At 53.4% G+C, this 21560-nt stretch overlaps 1 protein-coding gene across 1 annotated transcript; it reads left to right on the top strand.

Moving 5' to 3' along the window:
* Positions 1-2869: 2869 nt before the first annotated feature.
* Positions 2870-15440, top strand: ASPHD2 (aspartate beta-hydroxylase domain containing 2). Its single transcript, XM_059894025.1, has 4 exons — positions 2870-2991; positions 6470-7567; positions 12846-12959; positions 13571-15440. The coding sequence occupies exons 2-4, from the start codon at positions 6685-6687 to the stop codon at positions 13678-13680; spliced, it is 1107 nt and encodes a 368-aa protein (XP_059750008.1). The 5' UTR covers positions 2870-2991; positions 6470-6684; the 3' UTR covers positions 13681-15440.
* Positions 15441-21560: the final 6120 nt, after the last annotated feature.

Below are 21560 nucleotides of genomic sequence, written 5' to 3'. Positions count from 1 at the left end.
AATAAGTCATTTGTCCTTTTTGCTTTTTGTTCCAGGAGCATTTAAATCCTTTTGAAAATATTAAATGAAGTTAAAACATTACAGAAAATGCTGGAATTCCTTTTGTCCACTGTGTCTAATTCTCATTCCTTCTTGACGTCCCTTGAAGTTGCTTTCTCTGAGGGATAGTCTTTATATTTACAAACATTGTATTATTTTAAGTTTTAAAAAGAACATACTAGGGTATTCTTCCAGTGCTTTTCTCCTGCTTTTACATAAATATGTGTATACATCCACAGAAACCATAGAGTAACGTTTTGTGTTGTATATGTGCATATTATGTAAATGAAATTATACTGCACGTAGAATTCTGCTTTTTTTTTTTTTTTTGCTTTATCATTTGTTCAGGAGCTTTATATTGTTATACATACATCTAGCTCTTCCTTTTTAATAGCTGCCCAGTATTATATAACATGAAGAAGTTACTATTACTTTATCTACCCTAGAATTTCTCTAGGGTAGATATAGCGTAGTGAAATTATTGGTTCTTAGGGGAAACATATTTGTTGTTGTTGTTGTTTTAGCAAATACTACCAAATTGCTCTATAAAGTGACTATACCAGTTTCTTTCACCCACCAAACAAGTATTTTGTCGAGGGTCTACACATTCCCTTACTGAGTTGCTGTGACCTTGATTGAGCAAGGCATGTTTTCTCTCTGGACCCCTAGTGACTGCATCTGTAGGAGGAGGGAGTTGGGTGGACCCCACAAGTGTACGAGATAGCATAATGATAGGCTGTGCAGCCTCAGAGTGGGTCGGGAATGACTGCCCTAGAGACAACAGGGAGAGGAGGAGGACGCGGGTAACAGCCAAGCTGAAGCCAGGCAATTTATAAGCACTTGGCCCTTATCTCAACTCCTCCATTAGCACAGTGAAAATTTATCATGAGCTTTCACCCAAAAGCCCCCTCTGGAAGGCCCGGATACCCTTTTCTGGGGGGAATTCACCTCCCAGGTTCTCCCAAAGGAAAGAATGGCAAGCAGGGTTAGCAAAACGTGTGTATGGTAATTTTGCCGTTGAACAAATAAATGCTCTTAACAAATACAGAGCGATATAATTGCACTGGTCAAAGATAATTACAAGATTTATAGACAATATTAATTCATAATGTACTACAGATGGTGTGGTCCAGCAATGGAACACACATTTACAACTGTATGAAGAATATTTTTCTTTTTCATCCCTGTCAGTGTGATGTAGTGACTGAACATATGTGTTTTTGGAGAAGTCTAAATTTGAGCAACTTTCTGAATCTGACATGCACCAAATACCCTCCCATCTTCTCCACCCTGCCCAGGCTCAACCATTCCGAGGCTGGCAGTGAAAAGATACAACATGTTTAATGTTTCTAAATCTGATGCCTGTGTCGATTACCCACACTTGGAGCAAATCTGGATGCATTTTATGGTTTCCCAATGTATGCATCCGGAATAAAAGAGAAAAAAAAAGTTCTTCCTCCTTTGGACTTAAGAAAAGGGGGGAGATGACAGGGATGAAGTGGATTTTAAGACATGGTAAAGGTAGATTCTGGGCCACAGTAGATGTGGATTCTGAGCAATAATAGAGATGGTAGAGGTGGTTTCTGAGAGAGACAAGGTGGATTCTTGGACATCCTAGAGGTAGGTTCTGGGACAAAGGTGAGGTGGATTCTGGGGCATGGAAGAGGTGAGTTCTGGGACAGGGACCAGGTGGGTTCTGGGAAGGGGCACGGTGGATTCTGGGTCAGGGAGAGGTGGATTCTGGGTTGCGGGGTGAGAGGTGGATTCTGAGAAGGGGCAAGGTGGGTTCTGGGACAGAACGGATGGACTGTGGGCTGGCCCTCCCACTCCATGTTCCCAGAACCCACTCATGCATAGTTCCCCTGGAGCCCACAACACGACCCATGGCCCCTGTTATTTGTCTCCCACAGCCTTCGCTCGAACATCACTTGCTCAGAGAGGCCTCCCTGGGGACTCCAACCCCGCATTAGGCCCCTCTGTTACACATTCTCATCCTGTCCTGTCCTTTCTCTTGGTAACCACTCTGCCTGGTAGGTGACTGTAGATGTGTACCTGTGATTACTTGGGCACAGCCTACTCCTGGCTAGCCGGTGACTCCCTGCGGGCAGGGGCCGCGTCTGGACTGCTCACCAGAGAGCTCAGGGCCAGCCCGAGAGGTTGTCCCATAATCATTTGTATCAAGCGAATGAGTTTTTCTTCCATGAAACTTAAGGATCCTGTTTGATTTGCGGTTTCATTCCAAGTGCCTGCGAGGCCTCTTAAGTATATGAATGAGTCAGTAAAGAAACAGGGTGTCAGGGCAAGAGGAAGTGAGGGAGGAAAGAAGAGGGAGGGAAAGTGAAAGAGAAGGAAAGGAGGAAATGTAGGAGGGAGAACCAGAGAAAGGAGAGAGACCAAGGGAGGGAGAACAGACAGAGGCACAGAGGGAGAACCAGGAGCGGGTGAATTAACGCCCGCCGGACTTCACGAATTACCCAACGCCCGCCCGCCTGCGCGCGCCCTGGGACTGGGCGGGCAGTGCGTCTCCCCGCTCGGGCCCACGGCCGCGCCCGCAAAAGCCACGCGAGCGGGCGGCGCGATCCCGGCCCCGGGTCACACCGCGTGCGACTAGCGCCGCCGGCCGCTGGGGGTCTCGGCCCCGCCCCTCAGGAAGCCCGGCGCTGGCCCCGCCCCGCCCTGCCCCGCCCACGCCTGCACCCCCTCCTTGAGCCGCCCGGCCGCGCGCTGCATTGTGGGAGTTGTGGTCCCCGCGACACCGCGGAGCGCAGCGCGGCGTCGGCATCGGCTGGGGACCGGCTCGGCTCCGGCTAGGGCTCCGGCGGCGTGGGCCGGGCAGCAGCGGGGTAGTGGCTCCGCGGGGTGGGCAGGGGGCGTCCGGGCGTCCGCACCCTCGGGCGGCGGCGTCGCCTCGGCCCCAGCGGTCGCCCCCGCCGCCCGCGCGCTCGGGCGCAGGTAAGCGGCTTCTCCGGGGGCTGCGGGGCAGGACGGCGGCGCAACGGGACCGACCCTGCGAGATGGGGAGGAGGCGGGGGCCGGGCGGCTGCAGGCCCGCGGTCCCCACGCCCGGCGGCGCGGCCGCTGAGGGCGCTCAGCGCCCCGCATCTCGGCCCGGCCGAGGGGCCCCCGCCGCCCAGCGCTCGCTACGTGCTGAGCGCCGCCGCCTCGGCAGTGTTCGCGGCCCCGGCCGGGCATCACCTTCCTTGTCCCCTTGCCCCCTCGCGACTCTGTCCACCGTGTTAACATGCCCCATCACCATCACCTTCTCGGTCACCACCCTCCCTGGTCCCTTCTCTTGCTGCTCTCCCCCTCCCCCCATCCCTGTGCATCACCCATTTCCCTTATTTCCCGTGGTGACCCTCCTCCCCTGTCCCATGAGTTATCACCATAAGCCTCCTTCCCTAATCGCCCACTTTTCCTGTCAGTACCTTTCCATCGTCCCATTCCCCCCACCCCACCCCCCTTCCCGCCCCGACCTCCTGGTGGTCACCATCTGTATTAACCTATCCTGTGCACTCCCCTTTTCCCCCACTCTCCTGAGTGGGTGGATACTGAAAAAGCTGGCCAAGAAAGTGAGGAGGAGAGGTCTCCGGTTCCCCGCAGCAGAGGGCTGGCCCCAGGGCAGCTCTCAAGCTCCTGGGTGCATGCCACACTCTTTGCCCTGCTCCTTGGGGGGCTTCTAGGGTACCCTGAGAGTGAGCAGAAGCTCTCTGGCAATGGGCAGCCTCTTGGACTGGTAATGTGAACTGGATTAATGAGGTTTGAGCCGAGTGTCTCTCTCCCTGGGTGTTCATTGTGTCAGAAGTTATATTTGATTGGACTTGCTCACCAAAAAGTGGCCATGAATTTGGACCCTATTCCCCGGAGCTGGCTGACTTTGAAGATCTGGAGTTGCGTATTATTAAAGTGCAGACCTGCAATGAGGTGTCCCCATCCCTGATGAGGACAAGAAATGGGAACAGATGTGTAAAGGAAGCTGGAAGTTACTGTGGTCACAGAGACAAGAGCTGGGGGGTGGGAGTGGGGGGGTGGAATTCATGCCCTCCCAGCTGCAGGGCCGGGGTCTATGAGGGTCAGATGTTTGAACCAGTACTTGATAAACTGCCAATCACCCTGCAAAGGTAAAGGTTTAATTTAGTGTCACGTTTCAGCTGTGAGCTTTTTAAGCCACCTCTGGGCTCAGGGTCCTGCCAGTGTAGTTTGGGTAAAAGTAAGTGACAGATGTGAAAAGTCCTTACTTGAGCTCTCAGTGCTGTTTGTGATCTTGTGAGCAGGGTCTGAAGCTGGGGTCCAGGGCATGAGGATCTTCTGCGTTTTGTTTATAGCTCAGCCTAGGGAGCGTTCATGGCTGGTGTTGTACAGAATGAGTCTTCCCTGGGGAGAGGGTAAGTGGTGTGACTGTCCAATGGAGAGATTCCCTAGTCATCTACCCGTTACTCCGCGTCTTCATTTTGATTGACTTAAACTTCAAGCAGGGCTGATGGGAACTGACACTTAACAGGTGTTTGTTAAATGATCATCATGTCACTCTTAGAACATTTAAGAAAAACCTCTCTTCCTGAGAGACTGGGTTTGTTTTTGTTTTTTTTTTTAAGAATCCTGGGGTTCTGTTTGGGAGATGGCTTGCAAACAAAATACCTTTCATCATGATTTTCCTTCCCTTTTCCTCAAGAGGAAACAGCTGCCAGTTATGGGGGGACTAGTCAAGAACCAGGGCTCCGGGGTGAGTGGGGGAGGGGGTCTGTTTCCATCCAGGGGGCCCAGCCTTTCCCTCTTCTCCCAAATCTGTGAAGAAATGGAGAACGTATGAGGAAAAAATTTAGCTTCTAACCTCCCGACTCTTGTATTTTTCCTAGAAACATAAAAATGTCCATGAATATTCAGCATATGCGTTTCTGACTGAATATTATAGTCAAGCGATCTTTATTCAGCCTAAGCTGGGAAGATATAAGTAGGGAGTTAAGGACAGTCTAAGGTTTCCCTTTAATTTTAATAGCTTTGCATGTCTGGGGACCCCCCCCAAAAAAATTCCTTGAGATGTGTGGCAACACACATCTTTGGCTGTTGGAATTCTCAGACCTGAGATACCTTTCCCTGATGGCCCACCTGTGGTTTGCTGGCTAATAGAGATGGGAATCCACATGTCACAGCGGTCACTAGCACATTCTGAACTGTCATCATGATGTGATCATCAGTGCTTTCAACCCATCATTCCCCTTGATCCAATGAGAGGAGCATTACCCCGTCTTACAGATGAGCAAACTGAGACTTAGAGAGGGAGTGACCTGCCCAGTTTGGGTTCTTAACCTCTCTGCTACATTGCAAGAATGTTCGGGCCAAATTTAGTCCCCAGAGAAGGGGGAGGGTACAGCTTTCCTGTTTTTGTTAGTTGCCTTCTCACATTCCTGTAAGACAAGGGAGAGGGTGGTAGCAAGCGAAATTTCTGCATTATTCTGCTCCTCGAGGTGAGGGAATGTATTACACATGTGGTGGAACATAGACCTGGCTGTTTTCATCCAATTAGAGCAGGATGGACAGAGAGTTTCACCTGGGAAACATGGCCAGGCAGTGAGACAGCTGGGCTTCGATCATCTTTTAGGTTGTTAGGATAATCAGCACGCTAGACACTGGCCCAAACCATCGGCAGGATACGTGGCAAAGCACAGCACTTCTGTGTGTTTTGGAGACAGACCGGAAAGGGCTTCTATTTTCATTCTATCCATCATTTCACTTTCATAATCCCATGGGTGAGGCCAGTAGATAGCCTCCCAAGCGAGTAGACAGAAAATGCCTGGTGTCCGCCACAGATGTGACCCCGGGGAGCCCACTTCCTTTTCCAGCTTGATTTAAGCGCAACCTATGTCAGAAGGGCAAGAGAGATTAAATAAGAATGATGAAGTGCTGTGAAAAGAGAAAGTAAAATGGAGAATATGCAGTTCCAAATTCCTTTACCATTTGTAAGATGCTTTTGAATCCAGATTTCTCTTTAATAAAAGGTACAGAGATTTAAGGAGAATAAGCATTTATTACATACCTACTATGCAAGAGCATAGCAAAATGGATAGATATTGCTTTGAAGTGAGATGGGCTCTGTGTCCCTGCCCCGGCTGCGTGAACTGGGGTGAGTTACAGGACCTCTCTGAGCCTCAGTTTCCTCATTCATAAAATGGGGATCACAGCACCTCCTAAGGATGACACAAAACAGATGGGACTACTGTAATTATCAAGCAGTACTTGACGCAGATTAAACACTACTGGCCTTTTGGGAAGGGGGGTGGTGGTAAAATGGAGGGAGAAGGTACAGGATGGGGAAGCGTGTCCCCTTCCAACAGAGACCTGACAAAATGAGCTGGGACTTTGCGTTTCACTTGAGGACTTTTCCAGGTGTAAAAATTTATGCCGGTTTTTTTTTTTTTTTTTTTTTTCATCTCAGGTTTGGACTGCCTAAAAAAGTCATTTCACGGTGACCAGCCCCACTTGCCGACGTGACCTAAAGCCACTCCTTTGCCCCCATCCGCAGTGACTTTTGCCGGGAGCGGGGGGCTGGGCACAGACGTCTGTCCATGCCGCCCTTGGCAGGACCCGAGGAACCGTGGCAGCCATGCCCCCGCCTGCCCCAGCCGCCCCTCACCCCCTACGCTGACCTGCATGGTATGCGTGCCCTCGGGATCCCCGAGGACTGACCAGCTGACCTCGCTTCGGATCCCCAACAGCTCCCCCAAAATGTCGCTCGAGTGGCTGGTGGCCTGGAGCTGGTCGCTGGATGGCCTGAGGGACTGCATCGCCACCGGCATCCAGTCCGTGCGGGACTGCGACACCACGGCCGCGGTCACCGTGGCCTGCCTGCTGGTCCTGTTCGTGTGGTACTGTTACCACGTGGGCAGGGAGCAGCCCCGGCCTTACGTCTCGGTCAACGCCCTGATGCAGGGCCCCGAGGCCACGGGGCTGCAGAACGGGTTCGTGTACTGCCAGTCCCCCGAGTGCGTGCGCTGCAGCCGCAGTGAGGGTCTCAACCAGAAGCTCTACCACAACCTGCAGGAGTACGCCAAGCGCTACTCCTGGTCCGGCATGGGCCGCATCCACAAGGGCATCCGCGAGCAGGGCCGCTACCTCAGCAGCCGGCCCTCCATCCAGAAGCCCGAGGTCTTCTTCCTGCCCGACCTCCCCACCTCGCCCTACTTCGCCCGGGACGCGCAGAAGCATGACGTGGAGCTGCTGGAGCGCAACTTCCAGACCATCCTGTGCGAGTTTGAGGCCCTGTACAAAGCCTTTCCAAACTGCAGCCTCCCGCAGGGCTGGAAAATGAACAGCACCCCCAGTGGGGAGTGGGTCACCTTTTACTTGGTCAATCAGGGGGTCTGCGTCCCCCGGAACTGCAGGAAGTGCCCACGGACGTACCGCTTGCTTGGAAACCTTCGGACCTGTATTGGGAACAATGTTTTTGGGAACGCGTGCATCTCCGTGCTGAGCCCCGGCACCGTGATAACGGAGCACTACGGACCCACCAACATCCGCATCCGATGCCATTTAGGTATGTGGCGGGGACAGGGCCTCCTGGCACGTGCTGTTCTAATAAATACAGCCCAGCCCGTCTGCCGGACGGGAGTCCAGACACCACGAATTGTAGTCAGTAGCCAGGATTGTGCTTTTTTGCATGCTTCACTGTACTCTGATCAAAGATTGATGGGTCACATGTAAACAGTGTTGGCAGCAGAGAATTGAGTCAAAAAAGAAATGTGTGGTCAGTATAAACCTATTTTGTGACAGAAACTCCATCCAAAGGCACTGTCTGCCGAGATGGGAATGGTCTCCATCTACGCTGTCCAGTGCAGGAACCACCAGCTGCATGTAACTTGAGTGCCTGAAATGTGGCCAGTGCAACTAAGGAGCTCAATTTTTACTTGAATCCAGATTTTAAAATATGACAGTTGGCTGCTGTATTGGACAGAGTAGCTCTAGAGCCAAAGGCTATTGGGGTGATTCAGGAGGCTGAAAGATACCCAAGTGCTTTCTGAATCACCAAGGACGAAGTGACGCTTTGTGTGAAATTGATTTTATTCGGCTTCTAGGGAGGTTGGTAATATGCATAGTGTGCGTAGCAGTGGTTTTGAGAACAGGGTCTGGAGTCAGGTTGCCTGTGTTTGCGTCCTCGCCCCACCATGAGCTGGCTGTGTTACTTTGGGCGAGTCAGTCCACCTCTCTGGGCCTCAGTTTCCTCATTTGGGAAGTGGAGGTATTATAAAAAGATCATCTTTTACAGAGTTATGTTGAGGCTCTGGTATGATAACGCGCGTCGTGAAGCATTTGTTCAAGCAGAGCCTGATAGTGAGTACTTGATAAAAGCAGGCTCAGAAACTACTCGGTGAAGAGGGATGTTAGTTCTCCAGAATGCCTCCTTCCTAGTGAGTCACGATAACATACTGGTTACCGGGGCACTGGCACCACTGGTTAGCATCCCAGACTAGGGGAGCTGCCGAGAGCCTGAGCAAGGTCCCGCTTTGCAAGTTCGCAGTGTGCCCGCCCCAGCTTTGTGTTGGAGGGAGGAGAAGCACACGGAGGCGCCCCAGTATAGGCTGGAGAAGGGGGTTCATAACTGTGGTCCACAGAGGAGCCTCGGGGCTGCCTGGGGGACCTGAGCCCGATGCCCCGGGCCCTCCAGCCCCTCCAGCCCCTCTTCACCCAGAGCCCTCTGCTTCTCCTGCTCTCTCTGTGGGGACTGGACAGAGGGCTTCACTGCTTTAAAAAAAACAAAAGGAACTAGATTCGAGCAATTGACACCGTTTTGAGTATTTTAAGAGTAAAAGCAGGACAGGGTAGGGGCTCTGGAGGGAGTGGCCTGGCTTCGTGGCTGGCTGTGAGACTTTGGGAAATAACCACGTCTCTCTGGGCCTCAGTTTCCACATCTGTAAAATGAGATAGTACTTACTCACAGGAATGTTGAGAGGTTTCAATAAAGTAATATCTGCCATGGCTACTTGACACGGTGCCTGGCATGCGACGGCATTCGATAAATGGTAGCTAGTAGCTTTTATGATCAAACACTGTGTTGGGCAGTGTGAAAAATGACCCATAAGACATGGTCCCTGCCCCCAGGAAACAGTGGAAAATGCACAGTCTCTGGAAGCAAACATACCTGGACTCAGATCCCAGCTTAGCCCCATTTTCCGGGTGACCCTGGGCAGGCTCTGAAACTGAGCCTCCAATTTCTCCTCTCTGAAATGGGCGTAACACCTACCTAGAGGGCTGTTTGGAAGATTAGAAGTATGTCCTGTGTGTGAAGTGCTTGGCAGGTAGAGGGCAGTCAGTTAAAGGGGGCTCTGGTTGATCTAAGAAGTGAGATGATCGTCTGTCTTAGTGATGATTATTGTAATAAAATCTCTGTGTGAGGCACCAGGGCGCACTCTGAGCTCAGGGGACACAGGGGCTGCCTGTGGGCTGCTCCGGGGAGGGGGTCTGACCCTGTAGGACTGCTGGGACCGCCGGGGTAGAGCAAAGGAGGAGCCTTGCCCTGGGGCTGGGGCGCCGTATCTGGGCTAGCCGGGGAGCCCGCTGGCGGGGCTGAGCTTGACCAGCTCAGTGGGAGCAAACCGCAGGGGGCCTCCCTGCCAGGCTGTGGGCGTCAGGAGCAATGCTGTTCTTTTTAAAGGTTTTCCTTGTAAGTTTTTTAAAAGCTTCAGAACGACGTGTAGGGAAGGGCATTTGAGGTTGATGTGGTAGAATTCCGGGCAGCTGTGTGGAGTAGAAAGGGCTGGTGGCAGCAACACCTAGGATCTGCCTCCTGGGTGGTCATGCCTATTGTGTATCTGTGCAGTGTACGTGTGTGTGTGTGTGTGTGTGTGTTTGTAACATGTGCCCACGTGGGCCTCTTTATGACCTGTCATTCCCCTCCCGGCCCAGAGAGTCACTTGCCACCAGAAAAACTGGGTCATCCGTGTCACCCTGGACAACAGGCGGTGTTGGAAGGCGTCCCACTAGCGTGGGCTGTCCCCATGGCAAGCGTGAGCGCCAGGGTTGGGTTTGCTCCGTTTCCTCCTCTCCTCTGTCCTTCCACCCAGGAAGGAAAGAGAGGGGTGTGAGACTCACGTGACCTCGTGTGTTGACATAGGGGGTGTCCGGAGAATGAGGTCAGAGGCAGGAAGGGCCTGGTACGTGCCAGCGGCCACACCTCCGCCAGTTACCTGGCGGACGTGGGGAGGCACCTGCGGTTCCAGAACTGTGTCGTTGAAGTGCCCCGCAGCCTCCCTTTCCGCCTTCCGTCTTGAGTGGGGACTGGGGGCGTCGTCCCAGCCACCGCTCTTCAGCCGTCAGCGCCTCCGGATGGCACACGTTTGCCGAGCCTGCTCCAAGCTTCCGCCAGAGGTGGCATCGCTCAGCACCCCCTCCATGCGGCCCAGCCGTCACCCAGCATCGTGTACGGGGCTGCGAGGTCCCCACGCACTGTCACAAACCTCCAGGGAACAACCTCTGAAACTAATCAGGCAGCTGTTAGCCGGGAGGCAGATACCAGTCCAGTGGCAGACCCTCAGGGAAGGGTAGATGAAAACGTGTGAGTGTATCCATATTCTCGCTACAAAAGCCCATTAGGCTCTCATTTTCCTTTCGTGAGTATATTGTTGGATTTCTCTGCCCTCCGGCTGGGTGATACAAGCGGGTCAGCTCCTGTCTGCCTTGCCCACCCTGAGTGCCAGCTGCCAGCCTCCTGAAGCGGTGGACAGAGCCCTTTCTCCACCCATCTTGAGCCTCTGTCCATGGGCATTGGGGACAAAGCAGTGAGCCCTAAGCCAGAGGGGGCCTGGGGATATGGGACTGGCCGAGGCCATGCATGGGGCCTGTCTCTTTCCCCAGGAGCCGCCCGAATGCTCTGTTTGGGCGAGTGTTGATCATATCTGCCAGCCAGGCTGGTTTATGGCAGTAGGCGGGGATGGTGGGCCGCTGGAAGGCTGGGGCGCAGTGAAGGGAGGCGGAGGCGAGTGAGCAGGGGCTGGGAAGCCGGCAAGCCAGGCCGTTTTTCTGTTGTACCATGGCGGGTGGTGATGAATCATTTCGTGGCCCAGAAAAAGGGGAGCTTCTTTTTGGAATCCTGGGGTGTTCTGTCCCTGCCGAGAACCACCTATCCCTATCCCTAAAGGCCTTCTCCACTGAACCAAGCGGTGAGGGCATGCATGGAAAGATGTGGCGTGTGCGGCTCTCTCCATCCAGGCCAGTGAGCGGCAGGCGGAGCTCCGTTACGGCCCTAACGTCCCCCAGCAGTTGTTAACGGTAGTGGGAGATCCTGGTTCCAGAGGCAGAACTGACAGTGTCAGCTGATTCAGTGAAATGTACTATTGATAGTTGAAACATATTAACTACAGGGAAGTTGACAACCACTGAGCCTCACTGCTACCAATGTAACAACTAGCATTTATATCGTACTGTCCAGTGTTGTAAGAGCCTGTTCCATGGAACCAGACAGATTTGGGCTCAAATCTCAGTTCCCACAGGACTAAATAGCGACTTCCAGCAGGTCACTTAACTTCTCTAAAGCTCAGTTGCTCCATCTGGAAAGTGTGTGAAGTGATGTCCGTAAAGTGTTTATTTAACACAAACCTGCTCACAGTAAGTCTTCAGTGATTGGTAGCAAGGACAGTGGTCACACAGCTTGGAAGGCAAGTGTGCTCATGGCCTCTCTTTACAGATGAGGAGGCTATAGCTCAGAGAGGTTGAGTGACTTGCTCAGAGTCATCCAGCACATAAGGGTGGTCATCTGACCTAAGTCCTCTCTCCTGCCCATTACTCCACGTGGCCTCTTTGTTTGAATTCTTACTCCATATGTGCTTCCTGGAGCCATCCATTTCTGGTTCAGAGGGTGTGTTAAATCCTTAGGCTGTTAGAGAGTGTGCTGTTTCGTGTGTGTCGTAGGGACGTTAAATCAGAGCGGGGATGCTGACTGGCCCAGGGTCGTGATTGTCAGGGTGGGTCACTGAAGACAGGCAGAACACCATGATCCCAGGCCCTGTTGCAGGACCCACTTCCTCCCGGGTCAGGGCCTACCCAGCCTCCTCTGAGTCAGTTAGGTGGCTGTGCCGGTGCCTTCATTCACAGATGACCAGGTAGTGCCAGGGGCCAAGCGTTCCTTCAGACCCTTGAGTTGTAAATAGGGGTGTGAAAGCGCATGCACGGCAGCGTTTGAAGAAGACCCCCCTTTCCGGAGTGATATACCCGAGCTCGGGTCCCCCACTTGCATTTTGAACATATGGCTCCCTACGAGGCTGGCAGTCTGTTTCCTCTCAAAGCTCAGGCGTTTCTTTAGGGGTGTCACCATTTTCCCGGAACGAGGCTGGGGAAACTTGGACTGTGAACGTGCCATCCTCAGGCCTCACAGTGGATTTAAACGTTGGACGCTAAAGAGGAGGGCACTGTGTGAGTCTTCGAGTCTTTAATCTCGACTGAAGCAGCCTTTGCCTATTGGGCAGGCAGAGTTCTGAACCTGGCCTCCCTCGATTTCCGGGGTCCCACGACTGGGCTTCAGGAGTCTCCCACATGTAGCGCAAACGTTGGTCCGTGCTTTAATCAGAGGAGTCCCTGGCCCAGAACAGATTAAGCCACCAGAGGAATGAGTTTTTCCAGGGAGCACAGTGAGGATGCAGGTACACGGCCTGCATCTGTCCTAACGGACTGCCTCCACCCCCCCACCAGGCGGGGCTCCCAAGGGGTGAGGTGCAGGGTCGGGGCTTCGCAGGTTGAGAGCTCCCTCCAGAGCTTGCCACTCCCGACTTCCGGCGTTCCTGGCCCTGCCTGCCTTCATTGTCTTTTCTCTGCTTTGCCCCCAGGTCTGAAAACTCCGAGTGGCTGTGAGCTGGTGGTGGGTGGGGAGCCCCAGTGTTGGGCAGAAGGCCGCTGCCTCCTCTTCGATGATTCTTTCCTGCACGCCGCGTTCCATGAAGGTGAGTGTCTGTGTGCCCCGTGGCCGCCTTTAAAAAAAAAAAAAAATATATATATATATTTACATGTATATTTAAACTTTCTTTTTAGAGCAGTTTCTGGTTTCCAGAAAAATTGAGCAAGAAGTACAGAGTGTGCTCCTTGACATGACCACCCCCCCATAAATTTCCCCTTCTGTTAGTGTCTTGTAATAGTGTGGTACGTTTGTTACAATGGACGCGCCAATTTTGACACATCGTCATTAACTCGGGTCCGTAGTTTACATGAAGGTTCACTCTTGCTGTTGTACAGTCTGTGGGTCTGGACAAACGTGTGGTGTCACGTGTCCAGCATGACAGGATCGCACGGAATAACCTCCCTGCCCTAAAAATCCTCCGCGTTCCACCTACCACGTTTTCACCCCTCCCTCCCTCTGTCCGTTTCCTTTCGTGCACTCTGCTGAGAACCTTCTGGGGCCTTCTGATAACGTTGTTGATCAGAGAGGAGGAGAGCTTGCGATCTGTGCCGGGGTCAGGAGGGGTCCCTGCCCGAAAGCTGACCGCGTGGGTCTGGCTCTGCCCAGGTCCTGGCTCCGGGCGGTTTGAACCTCTCCTCTCTCGCCGCCCTCCCCCAGGTTCGGCGGAGGACGGCCCACGGGTGGTTTTCATGGTGGATCTGTGGCATCCCAACGTCGCAGCGGCCGAACGGCAGGCCCTGGATTTCATCTTTGCCCCGGGACGATGAGAACATTGGTCGTGCTGGAGTCGCCGAGAGTGGCCGCGGTCCGCCTGGGCAGACAGGGGTGCGGCCCGGCCCCTGCCGCTGTTCCAATTCCATGCTCAGAAACCTGCCTCGACAGAATGCTCTCATTTGGGATTTGTTTTTTAGGTCACGTTGGGTCCCTCTTTCCTTCGGTTATTGAAAATGGGAAATTTTCAGCTTGTATTTCCTTAGATTTCTTTTCCCTTCCAATCATTTGCTTCTGCGATTCCTTTCTGCCTAAAAGCGCATTACTTTGCTCTGTGACCAGAGGCTTGGTGTCCCTGTCGTCTGTGTCACGCTGCTACTTGGTTTCGTCAGTGCTCTGAAATAGGGTCGCCAAATGGTTACTTGTCTGAATGTAATAACATAAATCTTCTTGTCATCTTAAAAGAAAAAAACAAAAACAAAACAAAACACTGCAGATCAGAGAGCTGGAGGACGTGGGCTCTGCTGCTGTCACGGTCACCCTGGGCCCTCAGCCGCCCGGGCAGGGGGAGCCCGCGGTCGGCATCCCCAGCTGTCCCCGGCTGGCTTCCTCGGCAGGGTGGCCCGGTCAGGGCGGGGCAGACTCACCATTGCTCACCTCACCCTGAACCCAGTCAGGTCCTGATGGCAAGAGCATCGGGCTGGTGGCACTGGAGGCTTTTCTGTAGACGTTGCTTTCCGACAAAGCTGAGGCTGCTGTCTTCGAGAGCCAAGCTGGGGCTCCCTCGGATCAGCAGCTGAACCTGTGATTTGATTACCTCACTGCCTACAGAAACCCTACTGCCAAACCGGGCCTGGATAATTGCCCATTTGAGCTGTTTGGAGTCCGCGGTGATAAGCGTTCAGACCACCAGGCTGGCTGATGGGTGCCGAGGTGGGATAAGACCTCACTCATCCAGTGACGTTCTGGAAAAGCCTTTCTCTGGCAAAACTGGAATCGTAGATCCGCCCAAAGTGTCTGTTTTGCTTTGGAGTTCTGTTGCCTATGATTTTCCATTTATTTGTCTGTACATAAGTGTTCAAACGCTGGGCTCAGAGATCATGGCAGAGTCGACCCTGTGTCTCTGTCAGTGCACAAGGGTGCGGTGAGGGCCACCTAAGCCAGTGTGTGCACGTGAGGACACTGGGGGGACCTACAGACCCAAAGGACCCACGGTCGCGGCGCTGGGTCTCCTGTGAAGGACGTGGCCAGTTTGAGGCACTAAGTCTAGAAACGGCCCCCCGTTAGCCAATGTGTGAAGGAGTCTCCTCCAGCCACAGTAGAGATGCCTTTTTTGAATAATGTATTACGGCAGAGTCAGGTTTATAAAGCCTTGGAGCGGTACGGAACACACTGCTTGTCCCATGTCTGGGTCCAATGTTTCTATCCGAACGGAAACCAGCAGCTTCTGGGAGGAACAACCGTCAGAAGTAAACGCAGTCTAGGAAAAAAAAAAAAAAGAAGTAAACGTGGTCTGAAACGCACTAGGTAGTTACTAGCAAGTGTGCAAAGAAACCGTGTCTACGTTTGAGTACAATTTCTACACAGATATTTTTCAGCGATTAGAATGCAGGAAAGGGCAGAAATGTCAAACACACCTGAAGTCTTTTTACTTGTTAAGTTTCTTGTTAAAGAATCACTGAGGTGCATGATTTCTATACGTACTGACTGCTCTACGTTTACAAAGCCAGCAGCCCACACAGGTCGCTGGCTGCCTGTGCTCACGTGACGCGGTTGGGGAGCAGGGGGTAAATAAAAGATCTTGCTGAAAACCAGAGTGAAGTGGTAAAGTGGTCTGTTGGAAAGGTGACGTGTGACTTGGACAGAGGCTCCGAGAGGGCCACTCGTTGGAGGCTCTTGGTTTCTGGATCGTGTCACAGAGACAGGCGGGCCCCTAATGGTGATCATGTACAGGGAATGAAGCAAGATGTAGTTCTAAGTAATGGGCGTGGAGTGGGGGAAAGGAGCAGATCCATGGAATATTCAGGAACTGCAGATGTCACTCTGGACAAAGAACAAAGAGCGTGCTTCAGGAAAGCTGAGAATTCGGGACTCGGTGCCAGGAACTTGCTCCCATGTCACCTTGGGCAAGTCACGGAGCCTCTGGGAGCCTCAGTTTCCTTCACTGTAGCGACAGTGCCTGGCACATGAAGCAGCGAGGTTGGTTCCCTTCCTGACACAGCAGTGGTTCTAAGCAGTTATAGAGAAACAGGTGAGGAGGAAGGATGGGCGAGGAAGAGATGGACGAACCCACTGGATCAGTGGTAGAGGTGGCCAGGGGAGCTGCGGCTTCTTTCTGTTGTCTGTGTCTAACCTCAGGGAGAAGCAGGGCCCTTGGTGGCTCTGTTTTGAATTTTTCCCCTTGTCTTAGAAGAAGGACAGGTGGCTCTGGTGGCCTGGAGCCCCAGGAGATGCCTGGATGCCAGGTGTTTTCATAGCAAAGCTGGCCAGGCTGCCACAGCAAGTGGGCGGGAAGAGCACCATGTGCTCTGGGCCACGATATTTCTCACTCTCCTGAAGTGTGCGTTGCCAACTAGGCAATTGCTAAAGTAATTTACATGTTGCAGCCGGGGATGCCCAAGGTGAGAGAAGGGAGGCAGCATGCCTGCCCAGCTTCGAATGGGAAGCCCTGCCTTCCAACCCGGAGACAGCCTGCCTCAGCTGCAAGGCCGGATCGGTGACTCAGTTTGACAAGGTCACCTCCCAGGTCTCCCAGGCACCTGCTCATCATACCCCAAAGTCGCCTAGATTGTCTGGGTTCTGAGCCCTCCTTTGCTGACAGCAGCCATACTTCTAGCATTGAGTAGTGCCCTGCACCGTGTGGTGGAGGAGGAGAAGGGTAGTCCTCACCCACTGGTTCTGGACTTTGGCTGCACAGTACAATCACCCAGGGAGCTTTTGAGAAATACTGGTGCCCATGCCCTGCCCCCAAGGCATCTCAGTTCTTTGGCCAGGTCTCGGTATTTGTTTCAACTCATTTCCTGGGCTGACTCTAATGTGTAGCTGGAGCTGAGGGTCGATGCCCTGAGTAGCAAAAATGGCAAGGCCTTTGAAATCAGCCAGCTGGAGGTTCAAGGCTCAGCTGTGCCCCTGTGTGATGCTGGGATAGGCCACCGAACCTTGGCCTCTAGGGGACGGTCACTGTTTTAACACTCTCCTCCAGCAGTACTTTGACGAGCCTCTTGCAAGACCGTAACATTCCCCTCTCTCAGTCCTTGGATTTCCAGGACCTGACCCAACCCCAGCTGCAGGGCTAGGCACATGACCCACACCTGACCAATCAGAGCCTTCCAAACTCCTGGGTAGTTAGGGATTGGGTCAGGGCTGGGCACATGACCCACACCTGACCAATCAGAGCCTTCCAAACTCCTGGGTACTTAGGGATTGGGTCAGAGCTGGGCACATGACCCACACCTGACCAATCAGAGCCTTCCCAACTCCTGGGTACTAAGAGGTTGGGTCAGGGCTGGGCACATGATCCAGGTTCTTTCCTGGGACCATTGAGAAAGAGAGGCTACTTTTCGAGGGATGGGAGTGGGGATCCAGTGTAAAGAAAATCTGAGAGTGAAACCCACAGAGGAGAGCAGGTCTCTCATCTTGTGGAGATCATCTGAGTCCTAATATAGCTTTGCCTGGAACCAGCCCTACCTCTGGACTTTTCCATTACATGAGCCAATAAACTCCCTTTTAACTCTTAAGTCTGAGTTGGGGTTTCTGTCTGTTGCTACTAAATGTCCAAATCCACTCTGTGAACTTCATCTCTAAAATGTGCCTAATGCTTCCTCTCATAGGCTTAAAGTGAGGTCTGAATAAGATAAGATTATGGCAAGTTGTGGGTGGGTGGGAAGTGCTTCTTACATGTTTTTAAAATGTAAATATGAGAAGCGGAGGCTAAGTACAAAATGCTGTTTTGAAGGACCATCATGCCCTGCTGGCAGCCGCCTCCCAAGACATGTATGTCCCCGGCTGAATCTTGCTAACCAGATGTAAACACAGGGAACAGGACAGAATAAGGCTATATATTTTAAAGCTGCTGACAGATGGCAGTGAAAATACTCAAGCAGATTGTAGCATTGGGTGGCAGGAGGCAACACACACAGAGACTGATTGACTTTCCGCCTCCTTCCCAGGCACACACGTTGGTCCTAACTTCGGATCACCTACCTACCCTTCCCCATATCTCCCACTTCCGCCGTGTTAGCCACCCCGGATTCAAGGTGAGTGTGTTTCGTCCTCGAGTACAGACAGCACTGTTCCCTCTGGAAGAGTCTGTCATGTACATTACTATCCCATAATACTTGTGGCCCCGCGAGGGTGGGTGCCGGGACAGCTATGCACAGTTAACACGAGAAAACGTAGGCTCGGGGGGCAGCGGGCGAGCACAAGGCTGTGGTGCTGGCTGGAGGGCGAGCCGGAAACAAGCCAGCTGTCCCAGCTCCCGGCTCAGCATCCCCAGGCTTCTGAACTCCGGTCGTGTGTTCAGGCCTCTCTCTCCACGGCGGGCAGAGGGACCCCCCCCTGGGGAGGCCATTTGCCTTCTCAGGACGCACACACCGAGCCCCACTTGCTGGGGGTCCACGACATGCCATACTTTTACGTACATCGCCTTTCCTCTCCATTTTAAAGAAGATACTGAGAGTTTCCAAAGCACTAAGTGGTAGAGCTGCGATCTGAACCCTGGTCTCACACCAAAGCCGCGTGCTCCTACTGCTCCAGGAACCAGCTGGGGCTGGTTGGAGAGCAAGGACACACCCTCTGAGCACACGGGAGAGATGGAGCGGGGAGAGGGCTCGTCTCACCCTCCCCGTGCCCCACGCCCTTCCCAGGGATCACTCAGCCCCGCTGAGTAGGAGGGCAGGGCAGAGAAGGGCTAGCACTCAGCTTGGACCCGAGCCCACTCAGGCTATCATGAAATGGCCTCTTCTTGGCGCTTGACAGGATTCAAAAGGCACTCTGGGTTTTGTTCCCCAGAGAAACACAGCTGGTTTCAATTTCAGACATTGAAAATAAACAGAGAGGAAGTGTCCTTTTTCAGCCTTGAAGCCCTTAGAATCTTCACCTTAAGCTTCCCAAATTCAATGAATGTACTGAGAAAAGATCCAGAGTGTCTTTTTTTCCTGAGCTAGGATGACGAGTGTGGATCTTACACCCCGCCCTCCCCAGGGGCAGGGGACAGGGTACTTCCCCTCCCGCTGCTCTTTTCCCAGGACAATCCACAGTGAAGGGGGGGTGTGTGTGTAAGGGGGGGGGGTGGTGAACAGATGCTAGCGTTGCACGCAGTTCGAGAGCGTCAGCCGTTGGTTCCCTGCTCACCCCCGTGGACCCCTTATTAGCAGGGGTCTCCCTCTCTGCCTCGTGGCTTCCTCCGCCTGGAGACAGTGCCCATCATAAAGCAGGCACATCCCTCTATCTGCCCCAAGTGAGGCGCTTCCAGTCTCCCAAGTAGCCCTCAAATCTGCCCGTTTCTCTCAGTCACGTCACCTCCCTGCTCCGCGCCACTAACCCTTCCCACCTGGACAGCCACAGCCTCCTGGTGGTTCCACTCCTGCCCCGCTTCTCACCCATCTGAGAGCCAGTGACGCTTCCAATGAGAACCAATTGAGTCACTGCTCTGCTTAAAGGCTCCCCTTCGCCCAGCGTCTCGGCCACCTTGCAAGGGCCTTCACGGTGCGAGCCCTCGCTCCCCGCCCGCACTCCGTGGCACCGCACTGTTGAAAGACAGAGGCTTGGAATGGCCAGAAGGACAGACACATCAAATTTGCAGGGTGGGCGCGTTAGTTTCCCATGGCTGCTCTAACAAACTTCTACGCACCTGGTGGCTTAAAACAACTGAACTCGTTCGCTCATGCTTCTGGAGGCCGAAGTCCAGAATTGGTTTCGCTGGGCCTAAGTCAGTGTGTTGCCAGAGTCCTGCTCTCCAGGGTAGAGTCCATCCTTGGCCCCTTCTGCATCTTGTGGCCGCATCACTCACCCTCTGCCTCTGTCCTCACTTCTCCTTCTCTTCCGTGAGTCACCTTCTGCCTCTCTGACAAGCACACTTGTGAGGGCACTCGGATGACCTGCATCTCAGGATCCTTAATCACACCTGTGCGACCCTGATCACACGACGTAACGCTCACAGGACCCGGTTGGTATCTTTGGGGGCCACCGCTGGGGCCACGACACAGGGCCCGTGGCCTGGTGTGAGGATGCGCACTCAGCGGGGAGCAGCCGCGCCCCACTTCCTGCAGGAGGGGTGTGAGGAACGCAGGAACTGGGGGAGTGTGAAGAGCGTCTCGGCCACATGAGAAAGGCCCGCCGTGGGGCTTCAGCGCTCGAGAGAGGGTGACTGCAACCAAGAGCCAGTCTCCACTGGCTGTACCGTCAAGGTGACAAGAGCCAGAAGCCTAGATGCTTCCCTCCAGCGGGAGGCGGTTTGATTAGGCTCAACATCCCTCCGGGGACCAGAGAGCCTTTCCCGGCAGGAGTCTGATTGATTGCCACTGTTAATCACGCCATGGGACCTTTTTCCCTGAGGTTCGCAGGTGGCAGCCGCTGGGCAGCCGCAGGGACTGAGCCCAAACAGAGCCTCTCACTTCTCTCCCTCCTCCCGTGTTCGCCGCTCACTGGCGGGAGGCAGTTGTCCTGGATGATGGGGGCACTCTGGGGTCTGCCGTAAACCAGGGCGTCCTGCAGACACTGCCGTCCCTGGGGGGCACTGGTGTGCGGGAGTGGGGCTCGCCCCCGCGGGAAGGATCGGACCCTGGAACTGGCAGGAAGAAAGGGGAGGGAGCGCTCAGTTTCTTCCTTAGTGGTGCGGCCCGCTGGGCGAGCTGGTGGCTGGGATACAAACCGAGGCTTCGTCCCGCATTTGGCTGAAGGGTCTCTGGGCCAAAGCTGTAGGGAACCTGGTCGGGGGGTAAGATATGGGCTTGCGAGTGTACTGTCTATTTCTGTGACAGATCACCCCAAGAGTGGCTTAAAACAACACATTTATTATCTCCCACACTTCCTGAGGGCTAGGAGTTCAGAAGTGGTTCGGCTTGATGGTTCTGGTTGTTTCTTACGAGGTTGAGTCACATGTCGGCAGGGGCTGCAGTCCTCTGAAGGCAACCGGGCTGGGAGACCTGCTTCCAAGAAGGCTCACTCACGTGGCCGTGGGCAGGAGACCCTCACCACGAGGGCTTCTCCATAGGGCTGCCTGGATGTCAGCTTCTCCCCAGAATAGGTGAACTGAGAGAGAGGTGGTAGCTGTGATGTTTCATAACCTACTCTCAGAAGTCACACTGTCATTTTTGCCACATTCTAGTCATTAAAAACGAATCACTAAGTACAGCCCACACTCAAGGGGGAGAATCAGGTCCCTAATTTGTAGCAAAGAAATTGTGGACTTATTTTAAAATGGCCGTCGCACGCAGGTCTCACATTCTGCTGTGCGGACCTGAGGTCACAGGACCTCATACCTGTGATCGCTGAGACTCAGCTCAGAGGGAAGCACCGGGCTGCCTCGAGCACTGATTCTCAGAAACAAGCATTTTGTATTACACACGTATTAGGCTCAACAGCAGTCCTGGGAAATTAGATGGGAAGATGGGTTTCTGAAAGCAAAACAGAGGAGATTAAGCTCTGCCAATGGCCTGACAGCCAGGAAAGGGCTCACAGACAGGCAGGAGATTTCCTTGTGAAGCAGATCTTGTTTGGAAGAGTCCTTGAGCCCAGGTAGTTAGCTGAGGTACAGGGGGGCAGATGAAAATGGGCTCGGGGGCTCCAAGTTCTGTCCTTGTGTCAACACGTAACAGGTCAGAATTTCACCAAACTCAGGACTTGGAGATCTCACAATTCTGGAGCATCACAATTCTGGCAAGAGGAAAAAAGTGTGGATGCTTGAAAATACCCCAGGACAGAAAGGGAACATGTT

This window comes from Balaenoptera ricei, chromosome 14 (assembly GCF_028023285.1).
Source record: "Balaenoptera ricei isolate mBalRic1 chromosome 14, mBalRic1.hap2, whole genome shotgun sequence".
Classification (NCBI taxonomy): Eukaryota; Metazoa; Chordata; class Mammalia; order Artiodactyla; family Balaenopteridae; genus Balaenoptera; species Balaenoptera ricei.
This window is presented reverse-complemented; position numbering and strand designations above follow the sequence as displayed.

What these genes read in the sequence shown, in the direction of transcription:
- ASPHD2 (XM_059894025.1), top strand. Translation starts at nt 6,685, where the DNA reads ATGGTATGCGTGCCCTCGGGATCCCCGAGGACTGACCAGCTGACCTCG. An exon ending in CCGCATCCGATGCCATTTAG is followed by an intron (nt 7,568 to 12,845) that starts GTATGTGGCGGG and finishes CTTTGCCCCCAG; the next exon opens with GTCTGAAAACTCCGAGTGGC. An exon ending in GCACGCCGCGTTCCATGAAG is followed by an intron (nt 12,960 to 13,570) that starts GTGAGTGTCTGT and finishes GCCCTCCCCCAG; the next exon opens with GTTCGGCGGAGGACGGCCCA.